Source organism: Schistocerca serialis, chromosome 2 (assembly GCF_023864345.2).
Source record: "Schistocerca serialis cubense isolate TAMUIC-IGC-003099 chromosome 2, iqSchSeri2.2, whole genome shotgun sequence".
Classification (NCBI taxonomy): Eukaryota; Metazoa; Arthropoda; class Insecta; order Orthoptera; family Acrididae; genus Schistocerca; species Schistocerca serialis.
In genome coordinates, this window is record NC_064639.1 from 456,305,360 (window position 1) to 456,318,704 (window position 13,345).

The following is a 13,345-nucleotide window of genomic DNA, read 5'->3' on the forward strand; positions in this document are numbered from 1 at the left end:
TCCAGGCGCTTCAGTCTGGAACCGCGCTACCGCTACGGTCGCAGGTTCGAATCCTGCCTCGGGCATGGATGTGTGTGATGTCCTTAGGTTAGTTAGATTTAAGTAGTTTTAAGTTCTAGGGGACTGATGACCTCAGCTGTTAGAGTCCCATAGTACTCAGAGCCATTTGAACCATTTTGTCATAAATCTTCTGCTTGACTGCAAGTGGTGTTTTACTGGTAGATCTAGGCGTCCTGTACAGGGTGGATAGGGACCAGGAGGAATTCAGGGTGTCACACAGTTCCCCCTAATCAACTAATTCGAGGTGCTATCTTTCTGTATGACAACTTCTTCTGCTCAATAGATGAATTTTTAGACATCAAGTAGTAAATGTAAAAAGCATATTAATCATTTTGTGTAAAGAAACTTTTTAAAGTGACATGTTCCACATCATTATGAAATGTCATATTAATGATCTAGAAACAAGTATTAATGTATTTATGTATATTTACGTCACTCTGTGACAAGACGTAACAAATTTGAATACCAATTCCATTAAAAACTGCTGACATGGGGTGTTCCATTAATTGCAAGAAAGTATGAATAATGAATGTGAGCTAAAATAAAGCTGAATTCGAACAGTATGCTTAGAATCCTTTTAAATCAAGCAGCTCATACATGTATTTGTAGGTAGGAACAAATGACCATAGAACATTATGCAACAAAACCAATTTCTGTTTTATATGAAACATAGCGGGCAAGTGCTCTACCAACTGAGCTACCCAAGCACGACCCACGCTCCGTCCTCACAGCTTTACTTCTACCAGTACCTCGTCTCCTAGCAATGGTCCCGAATTCGAGTCTCAGTCCGGCACACAGTTTTAATCTGCCACACACAAAGTCGTAATTTATATGTGGAAATGATGACTTAGCACACGGACTCCCTATTTCTGTTCAGTAACAGTCGACAGGAGTTGGGAGACTTTGTGACATAGTGATTTGCTAATGTTCGTCACCAATTGTGCAATGTACCATCAGTCAGTGTCGAGTGCATTATCGTCTGCTTTGTTGCTGTGCTGTACTGTCACTGTCTGTGTTTTGTTGCACTACTTTCATTGTGACTCTTTCAAAAATGAGAGATGGTGTAGTTGATGGCCCATGGCAGTGGTTACCTTCTACTCCAATTTGGAAAAGGAAGTCGGTAACCAAAGGCTCGTGGAGCTCATAACCTCGGTTTCTTTTGTTTTTACTGCTTACTTACAGTAAATGAAGGCGGAGTCCATTAGTCTCCCCCCCCCCCCCTCCCTGCATCCCACCTCTTCCCACAACATGCCCTATTCCTCACTCGCCAAATGCCAATTTGCAGTTTGTAGAAGGAACAAAATGCTAAGAAACCAGCTTCTGTTTTGAACGAAACGAAAAAAATATGGAAGACTTTAAATCACCCGATAAGAAATCGACCAGTCTTGGTTGGGACTCTTGACACATTTTAGTGGATAACATACAGCTGGGGTCCATGTGCATTTCACTGGCTAATGTGTTGAAGTTAAGTTGTTGCGTAATTTATGTGCAATAATGTCTGTGACGACCAAGTAAGCACGCTTAAATTTTAGATGATTAAACACAAAGAAAAATCGTGGAGAAAGGTGATTCTACAGATTATTTAAAAATTTGAGATGTGATGCCCTGAGCATCAACTAATTGTTAAAAATCCTCTGATAATATTCCTGTAAAGAACGTAAGTTTCGAAGTAGGAAAATACATAAGAACAAGGCAGGAATTCACGAAAAGTGTGTATGAGAGCTGCAGGGAAATATTCAAGTTATGGCGACGTTACAGTGCAACTGAGAAATATGGGGTACTCGTAGCTCCCCAACAAACTGCGGTACCAGAAATAGGTAGAAACGAAGAACACTGATGATATAAAAAGTACTTTATTTTGAAAATGCAAACTCTGTCCTTGTGGATTCTGGCGTCTATGCAATTACCAGATTTTTCGAGGCTGAAGATGTTTATCCGCATATAATATTTCATGATTAAAGTTGTGAAAACAACTTTTTTCATAAAACAAAATACTAGAGTGTCTAGTATCCTTATTGCGTAGATGACAAGTTTTGTTACACAGAGAACCAATTTCAGCCAGTTCAATGGCCATGTTCAGATCCATAATTAGAGAACTATTATGGATATGAAGATGATCATTGAACTAACTGAAACCGGTTGCCTATGTAACAATACTTGCGATGTAGCAATAAAGTGTTCTAAAAGGACACTAAACTTTCAAAGTAACAGATCGCCTCCTGCTTCCACTGACGATGTCAGGTAACCATAAAATAAAATACTAATTACTTATTGAAAGTTAGTTAACTTTCATATGACCAAGAACCCCCCTTAAATGAATAGTCCCTTAAATGCTTTGTTTTGAAATACGAAGCAAACAGTTTAAGCAGAAAATCTAGAATCTCGTTGTGACCTCCTAAAATTTGCAAACAAAACATTGCCGTCACGTTGTGCTTCTTGTACCTCTGTTAGTTAGGTACTTCCTCATTTAAAGTCGTTTTTACGTTGTTTTTTTCTGTCACCTTTTCATCACATTGAACGCAGCAGAAGCTCCCAAGCAAAAGTAGGGGATCCAAAACAGACTGCTTGCGCAATGACACAACTTGTGGACACGAGAACACCTGTGCGTACATGCATTCTTTCCGTAAATTTTTGTGCATGCCTTTGTATTCAGATACGTCTGTGATTGTACACGATGAAAGAGGCATTGTGGTGACAAACACATTCGACGTGTAGACGGTTTATGTAGATCTGTCAACATCAGAATGGAGAAGATTATATAACCGTCATTTCTTGACCTCACTTCTTCAGTATATGTTGAGGATATTTTGAGGCCTATCGGTTCTGCTAGTTAGTATTTTTAGTATTGACAATGCGCAAACACACGCCTTCGGACTATCATTATACAGACGGCTGACAATATTACTAAACGTACGAGGTGCCCTGTGTCATCGTTACCATTTACGAATTTCTTTATATTCTTTGTTGTATTCTCTAATGGTTGTACGTAGTCACATCTATAGCCTTATGGTCTTTGTATACTTGTGTCAGCCAATGAGAGGTCTCCGCGGTAGGAAATGATCAATGAATGCGTTTATTTCGTGAAAAGACGTAGCCCGTGGTTGGTTCCCTAATTCCAAGTTGTGTGTTTACGCTCTCTACCGACCAATCACAACACCGATTACAAAAAAGTGTGTGTACGACGCCATTGCAGTAGTGCTGCATTTAAGATTTGTTGCGTTTATTCTAGGAAAAACTTGTGCGAAATTCCTTCGACCGTATTTGTTTTGAAGTGAAAATGAGTGAACTGATGGATCCTGGGAAAATGAAAGTGGTAGAACTGAGGGCAGAGTTGGCTGCCCGGGGGTTAGACACAAAGGGTGTGAAGGCAGTGCTAGTCGACAGGTTGAAAGACGCTTTGCGCCAAGAGACTGGACAAGGTATAGTATTGTTTTGAAGCAGCATTAATATCCATTTCTGCTTAGACAACGGTCATGAATATGTGTCATTTAGCAAAGTAACCAGTGTTAGTGTATTATTTATTTTCCATGTTTTGCAATAAGATACAATGTCAAATAATATTATGTGATAATTAGGAATGGTTGTTAATTGACGGTGTTAAATCATTAGTTGTAGGTTTTGTGGTATGTAAAGATTGTGTTCAGGTGGAGTGTGCTGGAGTTGCAAGAAATTGGGTTTAATGTCGTATGTAGGTACGGCACATGATGCCGGGAACTAATTTGATTTTATGATCGGCGACCATTTGTTGCAAAGCATCAGTACTAGTATCGTTGGCATACGGTTTGCATATTTTTAAATTAGAGATCTGCATTTACTTAAGATATCTTTCTTTCTGGAGATTGTGTTGATTCCGAAACGAAGTTTTTCATTTGGTGTTAGTGTGGATTTGTGATTGGTATTTATGTTTTTTTGTGTGAAATCTCTCACGATATTGTAGCAGTGCGTACGGATTGGGCTATTTTAACACAATCGCATGGCAGTGTTGAGACTGAATGTTAGTCTGTTTCTTCATACAGGCATGTGGGAACATAGGTCTATCTTGCACCTTATTTACACATTTAATTCGTGGGGAATATTAATAACCCTAGTTGGCTTCCATGGATTCGCTGATGTTTACTGTTTTGCTTTGCATACAGTGACCCATAGCTTATACGTGGGAAATTTAGACCACGAAAATTTTGTTGCTGTTATTGCTTCTCTAGGCTGCGACACCCGATATTACCAACTTCGGGCAGATGCCGTAGTTGGAATTGCATTTTTGTATGTTGCATATGTCATAAAATGTATATTCGTAGTAATTACCTTGTGTCGGCCTTTTGATAAATTTACATCTGCAGTTAAGTGGTTTATTTGCCCTTTACATTGTGGAAGGCAGCAATGCAAAGTTTAATCATTATAGATGTTTTACACGAGTTACTCATGTGCATAAATGAGTTATCATTTGAAAGGCAAATCAGTAGTTTGTATTCAGAATTGAATATTTTGTGTTTGTAGACTTGCTGGATTACTTACGAATTAGCATAGTCTAGCTCAGTGTGTGGTTGTGTATGATTGAAGCCAGTAATGGTAAAAGGCATCCCGATCTAGAAAGTGATTAATTTATTGGAAAAGAAGTAGCTTCATGAATGCAGTGTGTCTCCAAAAGGACTATAATAACTGCATCTGTTCACAGAGATTCCAGACACATCAATTGCTGACACATCAACAGAAGACGCAGGTGACATTTCTTGCTCAGAAACACAAGAAGAAAAGCAAGAAAATGAAAATGAAGATGCTGAAATGCAAGAGGAATCTGTAAACACTGAACAGAATACAAAAAGTCAAGCAGAACCAGAGGTGGTAGAAGTCAAGGAAGAATTGCGAAGCAGTGCAGATAATATGGCAAACATTAAGACAGAGAAGAACCCTTTGGAGGCTGATGTTAAAGATACCAAAAATATTCCAAAGGTTAGTATGCTGTGGTTGCATAAAGTCACAGAGTTGGATTGACAGTTTTACATGAAGCTTAGCAATAGAATTCATCCTTGTATTGTGGTTATAAAATTATAAACATTACTGTGTGTATATCACACATTAGAATCGCATTTTATGATAGTTTTAAATGAGTATCTAAGTATCCCACTTTTGTGGTTAGTTTAATTTTTCACTCTGTGAAAATTTAGTGTGAGTAAATGCAATATTATTGTTACTCATAAAACAATTTTCCCAGATCTAGTAGAGACAGGTATCAGGTTGGATCTGATGGTTTGCATATATCATCTTTGTTCTAGTTGAACTTGTCCTTGTGTACGATTGTATGAAGGAAAACATGATTTACTTTAGAGTTTATATCGGGGCCAATGCTGTATCTGTGAGGTGCTGTATCAGTTTTTACACGCAATAATAATTCCTAGGTGTCTGGGTGCTTTGTCAACCCATGGATAAAGTGGGAAACGAACTTCGTATAAACTCTAAACTTTATTGCATTTGAAACTGAACAGATAGTCATTGGCTAAGAATAGTGATTGGGTCTGCTACAGTTCTCAAAGTGATACAGACTTCATCTGCAGGAGTTCTGCCCTCTAGTGCAAATTCACGCCCCTTAGAGGTGCGTGTGACTAACAGAAGGTTAAGTGTGTAGCAGAACAGTTTCAGCGGCACTCGTCATGAGAAGTGATTAAGAGTGCAAGGGGTGTTTCTGAAGCTTGTTGAAAGTGGTGAACACATACAGTGTTTTCCACAATAATGAATGGGAGCAATTGGGTCAGCTACTGAAGCCAGTATTAGAACAAAATGTGCAATTTGTTTGAAAAAATAGTTATTAAGATTACAAAAATCGGCAGGATTGCAGTAACTGTAAAATTCAATTTATCGAATGATAAAAAAGGCACTGTAGGTCATCAAAACTAGACATATTTGTCATTTACTCATACAAAACTGTGCAGATTCACTCTGTCACTTTTCTTCATTTCCACAGGGTCAAAACAGGTTATACGGAAATAAAGTGAAGTGATATGGAGACTGAATTTGGCCAATTTTGTACAGTGTGGTGTGAGATGTATGTATTCTACAGTCACTGAGTGTTCCCTGGGTAGCTGCTCTAGCTTAGTTTCTTTTCATATCAACTAAACTCACAGTTCAGGGTCATTCCACGTCAAGTCACCCAGGCCTTGACACCGACCATGTCAGGTTTTGATGAAACTTGGTACAATTACTTCTTTTATCATCCTGAAAGCACTTGTAAAATTTTTTTCCTCTATCTCTTACAGTTTTTTTATAAATTTTTAAAGTTTTTAGATTTGGCGTTGTTTCAGCAGTCGGAAATCGTAACTTAAACGTGTCCTCACAACTAAAAAAATTTGTATATTAAAGAATACTCACAATATCAGTATGAAATTTTGGAATAAGTTTGTGTATTATATGTAAATGTTAAAAAAATACCATAAAGATATATTAAAATCTTCCAAATGAAAAAAATGTACAAGTGTGGCTTTATTTTTTTTTTTTTAAAAAAAAAGCTAATGGATGTTTAGTTTTACAAAAACTGCAATATCTAGAGTCTCAGACCTGATAGAAAGCTCAAATTTGTTTTAAAATACTCTTAATTGTATAGGCTATTAGATAAAAGAAAAATTATGTTGGCTTTATAACCTGTTTAATAGTTATCTAATTTTTAAAATAATATTAATTATATTTTAAAAATAAGAAGTACCAAGTGACTTAGACACTGAAAATAAGTTTTTGTCTTCTTGGAGTAACAATGTACGCTTCGATTTTGTTTTGTTACTCCTGTGTTTTGAAGTAAAAAATTTGTTACAATGTTAAATAGTGCTTGGATAGTATTTTACTAAGTTTATTCGAGCTTTCAGTAAGTACTGTTACTTAGTTTACAGAGATTCTTTTCCAATATCCTATAAAAGTAGCCAGAACAGTAATCAGATCAAAAGTGAAATCAGTATGTCAGATATTCAAACCTGTAGCGTAGAGCAATTTAAAAAATCTGACTGTTTCCAAACAACCTACACACCTTCAAAAAAGTTACAACCGGTGAGGAAGAAAAAGATTTGATCCACGTACGATCTGGAATTAATCTGTGTGAATTTAAGAATATATGTTCACACCACAGGTACTACTTTTTAAATGTTTTTGAAAAGTATCATACAACATGTGTAGACCCACTAAAAAAAAACACTAAAAGCCCATCAAAAAATCGTTGAAGTGTAGGCTTGGATCTTTCTAAACAATTACTGACAAAAAATACTAGCATTAAACCTGGACAAAAGCTTTGCTCAACATGCTGTAACTTCTGTGAGGAAAAATTGAGTTGAAGTCAATGAAAGTGAAACAGATGATGAAGTCATGGTTGAATTAGAATCATTGGACTCCAGAAATGAATCCCTCGTACAAACAAACATTGCTCTTGATAATTTAGGTTTAACACCGATAAAGCTTCATGGCTTGTCAGAACAAAGTAAAGAGTCTTATTTTAAAAGGAAGGTTAGCAGTATTGAAAAGACTGCAAAAAAGGCGGTTTCAAAAGCATTAAAATGCACCAAGTTCTGATGATGACAAAGAAGATAAAAGTGTGGTTGAGAAAGCAAAGGATTTTGATGTAATGATTTCTCTTATGAAAGAGAAGATTTCATCTGTTGAGAGGTCTAGAAAAATCTAGATTCTGACCTTGGCTCCAGATTCTTGGAGTCGAAATAAAGTGATGAAAGAATTTAGTGTGAGTGAGTACATGGTGCGACAAGCTAGAAAGCTAAATCTGAAAAGGGTATTTTGGAAACGCCTGGTCCAAAAAAAGGTAAAACTTTTTGAAAATACAGTAAGACTTGTAACAGATTTTTATGAAAAGGATGAAAGTTCCATAGTGCTACCTGGAACAAAAGACAAAGTAAGTGTTCAAAAAAATGTGTACATGCAAGAAACTCATTTTGTGTAACTTGGGGGAACTCTATTATTCTTTCAAGTTGGAGAATCCTGAGGTAGAAGTAGGATTTTCAAAATTTTGTTTCTTGAGACCTTGCTGGTGCTGCAGGCGCACACACTTTATGTGTATGCAGTATCCACCAGAATGTTAAACTATTACTGGATGCTGTGAAAATTGAAGAATCTTATAAAGACCTAATGAAGATGCTTATGTGCGACACGGAAAACCAAAACTGTATGCTACATCATTGCGACAGCTGTCCTGCAAATACTGCACTAACTGAGTACTTAACTAAAAAACTAAGTGAAGATTATGATTTAGAAGAAGAAATTGTAATCGGTCAGTGGGTTAACACACACACACACACGGCAGAAATGATCAAACAGTCTATCAGTGTTGAAGACTACATTTCTTTATTGGTTAGGTCATTGGAAAAGTTCACCCTGCACTCGTATATAGCAAAATCCCAATCGGCAGCCTTTAAAAGATTGAAAGAAGACCCACCACCCAAAACAGCAATTAACAATGGATTTCAGTGAAAATTATTCCTTTGTTATAAAAAATGAGACCCCAAATTACCAATGGAATAGAGGTGGTTGTACTCTACACCCAGTTGGAGTTTTTGTAAGAAATGAGGAAAACAATGTTTTTGTTTCCAACCACTGTTTTTAGTGATGACCGAGAACATGACACTGGTTTTGTTAACTTTGTACAAAAAGAAATTACAAAGTGGCTGTCATTATATCATACTGACATTGACTCAGTTCACTACTTTACAGATGGTTATGCTGGGCAGTACAAAAATAGAAACAGTTTTAAAAATTTGACTGAACACTTGAGAGACTTTAATTTGAAGGCCCAACACTCTTTTTTTTGCAACAAGTCATGGGAAGTCAATTTGTGATGGCCTAGGAGGAACTATTAAAAGAATTTTAAGGAAAGCCAGTCTACAGCTTTCAGACGAAGAACAAATAATGGCAACAATTGATGTGTAAAATTTTTGTGAAAAAAATATTGAAAACATTCATTTTCACTTTATTGACAAAAAAGAAGCTGGTTTGCTATGGTTAAAACTAGAAAAACGTTTTTCAGCAACCCGAACCATTCCTGGAACAAGAAGTTTTCATAACTTCAAACCACCTCAATAAACAACCTTGAAATTAGGACTACAGATAGTGTAAAACCCTCCTTAGTCTTTTCTTTCCATTCTTCTTCTGATTGGGTTCGTGTTGAACCATCCATAAATAGCTATGTGGCTGCAAATTATGATGGTAACTTTGGACTGGTAAAAACAATATACAATGATGACGAAATGCAGAAATTCTATTTCTACATCCTTCAGGACCAGCTGCATCATTTTATTGGCCTGAAAGAGAATATTCTTGCATAGTGCCTTTGGAGCACATAGTCTGTGTAGCAGACGCACCTCAGTCAAGCGGCACTGGAAGAATGTATTACTTCAAAAAAGACTGTATCAAAAGAACTGAAAGCTCTTGGATGAAGTGGAAAAACAGTTTGAATCAGCATTAATGTTTATTAAAAAGACAAAATTACTCAAAAAATTCAGTGTTTCAAGCAATCAGTTGGGTTATACATAAGTGTCGTAAGTACACTATCTTTGTATATAATTCTAATGTAATCTACTATAATTAATAAACATGTTAAAAAGCCACCATTATTTTTGTTTTATCAAGTAGCCTATATGTTTAAGAGTAAATTAAAACAAATTTGAGCATTCTATCAGGTCTGAGACTCTTGATATTGCAATTCTTATAAAACAAAACATCCGTTAAAAAAATATATATATTTTTTCATAGAAAATATTAATATATTTTAATAGTATCATTTTTATCTTCAAATATGTATAATAAATAAACTTGCTGCAAAAATTCATCATGTTATCTAAAAGAGTTTTTAAGATAAGCAATTTGAAAATTTTGAATACAAATTAAAATTACCATTTCCGAAGGTTCAGAAAATGCAAAACATAAAAACTTTAAAAATTTAGAAAAGAAAACTATAAGAGATACAGCAAAAAAATTTGCAGGTGTTGTCAGGATGGTATTAGAACCATTTGAGCCAAATTTCATGAAAATCTAAGGAGGTGGGTGTAAAATTTATTTTTTATTGGGTGATTTGATATGGAATGACCCTTCAATGTAATCTGCACTTCCAGAAAGATTTATTTACTAATTACACATGCTTGCAGTATAGAGCTGATGTTGCCAATGTTTCTCAGGCTGGAGGTTGCCAGTGGGAGGATAGTATGTGGGTAGCCAATGAACACATGTTAATCAGATATATCTTTATGCTTCTGATATGAATGAAGTTATGTGGCTTGCCCTTCACACACTGGTTTTGTCATATGCCTGTTCCATTTCATTTTTGTTACTTTGTTTGCTTGCCTCCAGGGTCCAGCCATATTCTAGCAATGGCATGTTCTGCCTTGAATGTTGTTAAAATAATTAATTTGGTGACAGTTCTGAATTAATCGCTGTGTGGGTGGCACATCAGTCTGGCACCACAATGTAGATCTATATTTGGGTGATATCATTAACATTGTTTGACATAAGTACCAGAATGCTCTAAATATCCGTAACAGGAACACCTGTACACAGGAAGAGTAAAAGGTAAATGATTGGCAGGTCAGATGAGTCACCAGTACTAACACTACTTTTCTGAATGAATGCAAAGATGTGACAAATCAGGAACCAAAATTTTGATGTTATATCAGGTAGACTAGGGAGCAACAAAACTGACAGTTGATGTAAAGGTGCGTTTACACTGCGATTTGTATTGGTACATGTATGAGATACATGTATATGCGAGTTTGCGACATGTATCGCGACTTGTATGAGTTGACAAGTATCAACCTCATACATGTATGAGCGTGCGTTTACACTGGTTGATATGTATCACTGTGCGATAGCTTCTGACGATGATTTGGAAGATTTCACATTTTTATGTGCTGATACACTTTCTCTTTTGGAAGATGATAGGAAGAAAAGGCGGAGGAAGCGTAGATGGTGGCACAGAAAGTTTCTCGCGAATTAACGCTAGAGGATGGCGCATATTTTAGAAATTATGTTAGGATGAGTATGGAGGATTTCCGCGGTTTGTCACCACTTGTGGCTCCTCTTGTGTCCAAAACCAGCACAAACTTTCGGGAAGCGATTCCACTAGAGGATCAGTTGGCAGTAACACTCAGTTTTTTAGCCACTGGGGATTCCTAGTAAAACGAAGATTTCATGACAAAACATTTGCATTGTCGCGCGATTGCTAATGCCAACGTCTCACACACGATTGTCTGCATCCATTGTCAACATTATCACGCGAGGCCGCCGGAATAATAGCAAAACATTGATATACGTGCCAGATGCATGAAAAAATTATATAATGTATTAAATACTCTGAGATATATATATATATATATATATATATATATATATATATATATATATATATATATATATATATATATATATATATATATATATATATATATATATATATATATATAAAACTTTTACCTTCACTTCTTGGGATAAAACTTGCACAATGGCCTCGCAAACACGAAGAATAATGTTGCATATGGCACTTTTTGATATTCTATGCAGATACATTGACGTCGAAACGACAGTCGGCACCTTCAAAACTCAAACAGCCGCCAAAGAGCCTGGTACTACGCATGCGCTAATCGTCGAAATAAGCGGCAGTCGACAAGACGACAGGAAATGATAGTACTGCGCATGCGCGAGTTCTTCAAATGTCGCTCATCCAAGTCGCGTATATGGCCAAAAAGCGATATACAAAATGTATACGCGACATGTATGAGCTTGAGGGTCCGCATACAAGTTCCGTGAATTTTTGTATGAGGTGATGTATCGCGACATGTCAAATTGACATGTCGCTCATACATGTCGCGATACATGTATCCCAGTGTAAACGTACCTTAACACCCCTTTTCTGTAGCTGTTACTATAATGGCAAGTTAGTGTTACCATTTACAAGATTTATGACTGGTCATGTAATTTACTTAGGCATTGAATGATTTGCTATCTCTAAAGGACATATTATAGAGGCATATATAGATTCAAAAGCAGTCCGTAAATTTGAAATAAATGTTAATAAATTTAAACTTCAGGGATCCTGTAAATAATGAAGCCTTCTAGCATTTCTTTCACATGTGGAGAAATTTGCAAAGTTAGTCGCTGTCAGTGCCTGTTATGTATTTATCTACAATAAGATCAATATAATGGAAGGAAACATTCCACGTGGGAAAAATTATATATAAAAACAAAGATGAGGTGACTTACCGAACAAAAGCGCTGGCAGGTCGATAGACACACAAACAAACACAAACATACACACAAAATTCAAGCTTTCGCAACAAACTGTTGCCTCATCAGGAAAGAGGGAAGGAGAGGGGAAGACGAAAGGAAGTGGGTTTTAAGGGAGAGGGTAAGGAGTCATTCCAATCCCGGGAGCGGAAAGACTTACCTTAGGGGGAAAAAAGGACAGGTATACACTCGCACACACGCACATATCCATCCACACATACAGACATATGAGGTATGGATGGATATGTGCGTGTGTGCGAGTGTATACCTGTCCTTTTTTCCCCCTAAGGTAAGTCTTTCCGCTCCCGGGATTGGAATGACTCCTTACCCTCTCCCTTAAAACCCACTTCCTTTCGTCTTCCCCTCTCCTTCCCTCTTTCCTGATGAGGCAACAGTTTGTTGCGAAAGCTTGAATTTTGTGTGTATGTTTGTGTTTGTTTGTGTGTCTATCGACCTGCCAGCGCTTTTGTTCGGTAAGTCACCTCATCTTTGTTTTTATATATAATATCTACAATAAGATATTAACAGCCTAGCAAACCCCTTCCTCACAATGTTTCATAATGGATATTTCCAGCTTTGAATGAATGTCTCTTAAGATACCAACTCAATCAATGAGCAAACCTATCTGTAGAATATGAGGGCCTTCTCAGTACGATAACACATGGCAACACCTGTTAGAACAAGTGGGAAAGCATTACACGAAATCAATTATTTATTTAAGAATTGCTTCAAAACAGAATGGAATGATAGTTAATTTCTTCAAACAGCAAATTATTAGTTCAGATTATGCAATCTAAAAATAAGTTTATTTTTTAACTTGGCCAGTAAGTTTGCTCATACTTTCAACACTGCAGTTATTTGTTACAAATATTTAACATAAATTCAACAATATTAGGAACATAATCCATGGCAATGCATTTTGGGAGTAAAGTTCCCATAATTTAATCCTGCATAAAACGCACATCGAAAGCACTGTGTCAAAATATAAAAGAAAGAAAATTATTTGGGCATAGAAGTCCTCATCTTACTTTAA

General features: G+C 36.4%; 1 protein-coding gene across 1 annotated transcript in view; it reads left to right on the top strand.

Moving 5' to 3' along the window:
• The first annotated feature begins 3,214 nt into the window (after positions 1-3,214).
• The window catches only part of LOC126457350 (heterogeneous nuclear ribonucleoprotein U-like protein 1), a 132,632-nt gene continuing 122,501 nt past the window's right edge, over positions 3,215-13,345 (top strand). The window contains exons 1-2 of the mRNA XM_050093577.1: positions 3,215-3,479; positions 4,733-5,007. Coding sequence (XP_049949534.1) covers positions 3,338-3,479; positions 4,733-5,007 — 417 coding nt within the window. The 5' untranslated portion in view covers positions 3,215-3,337. The remainder of the gene's footprint in view (positions 3,480-4,732; positions 5,008-13,345) is intronic.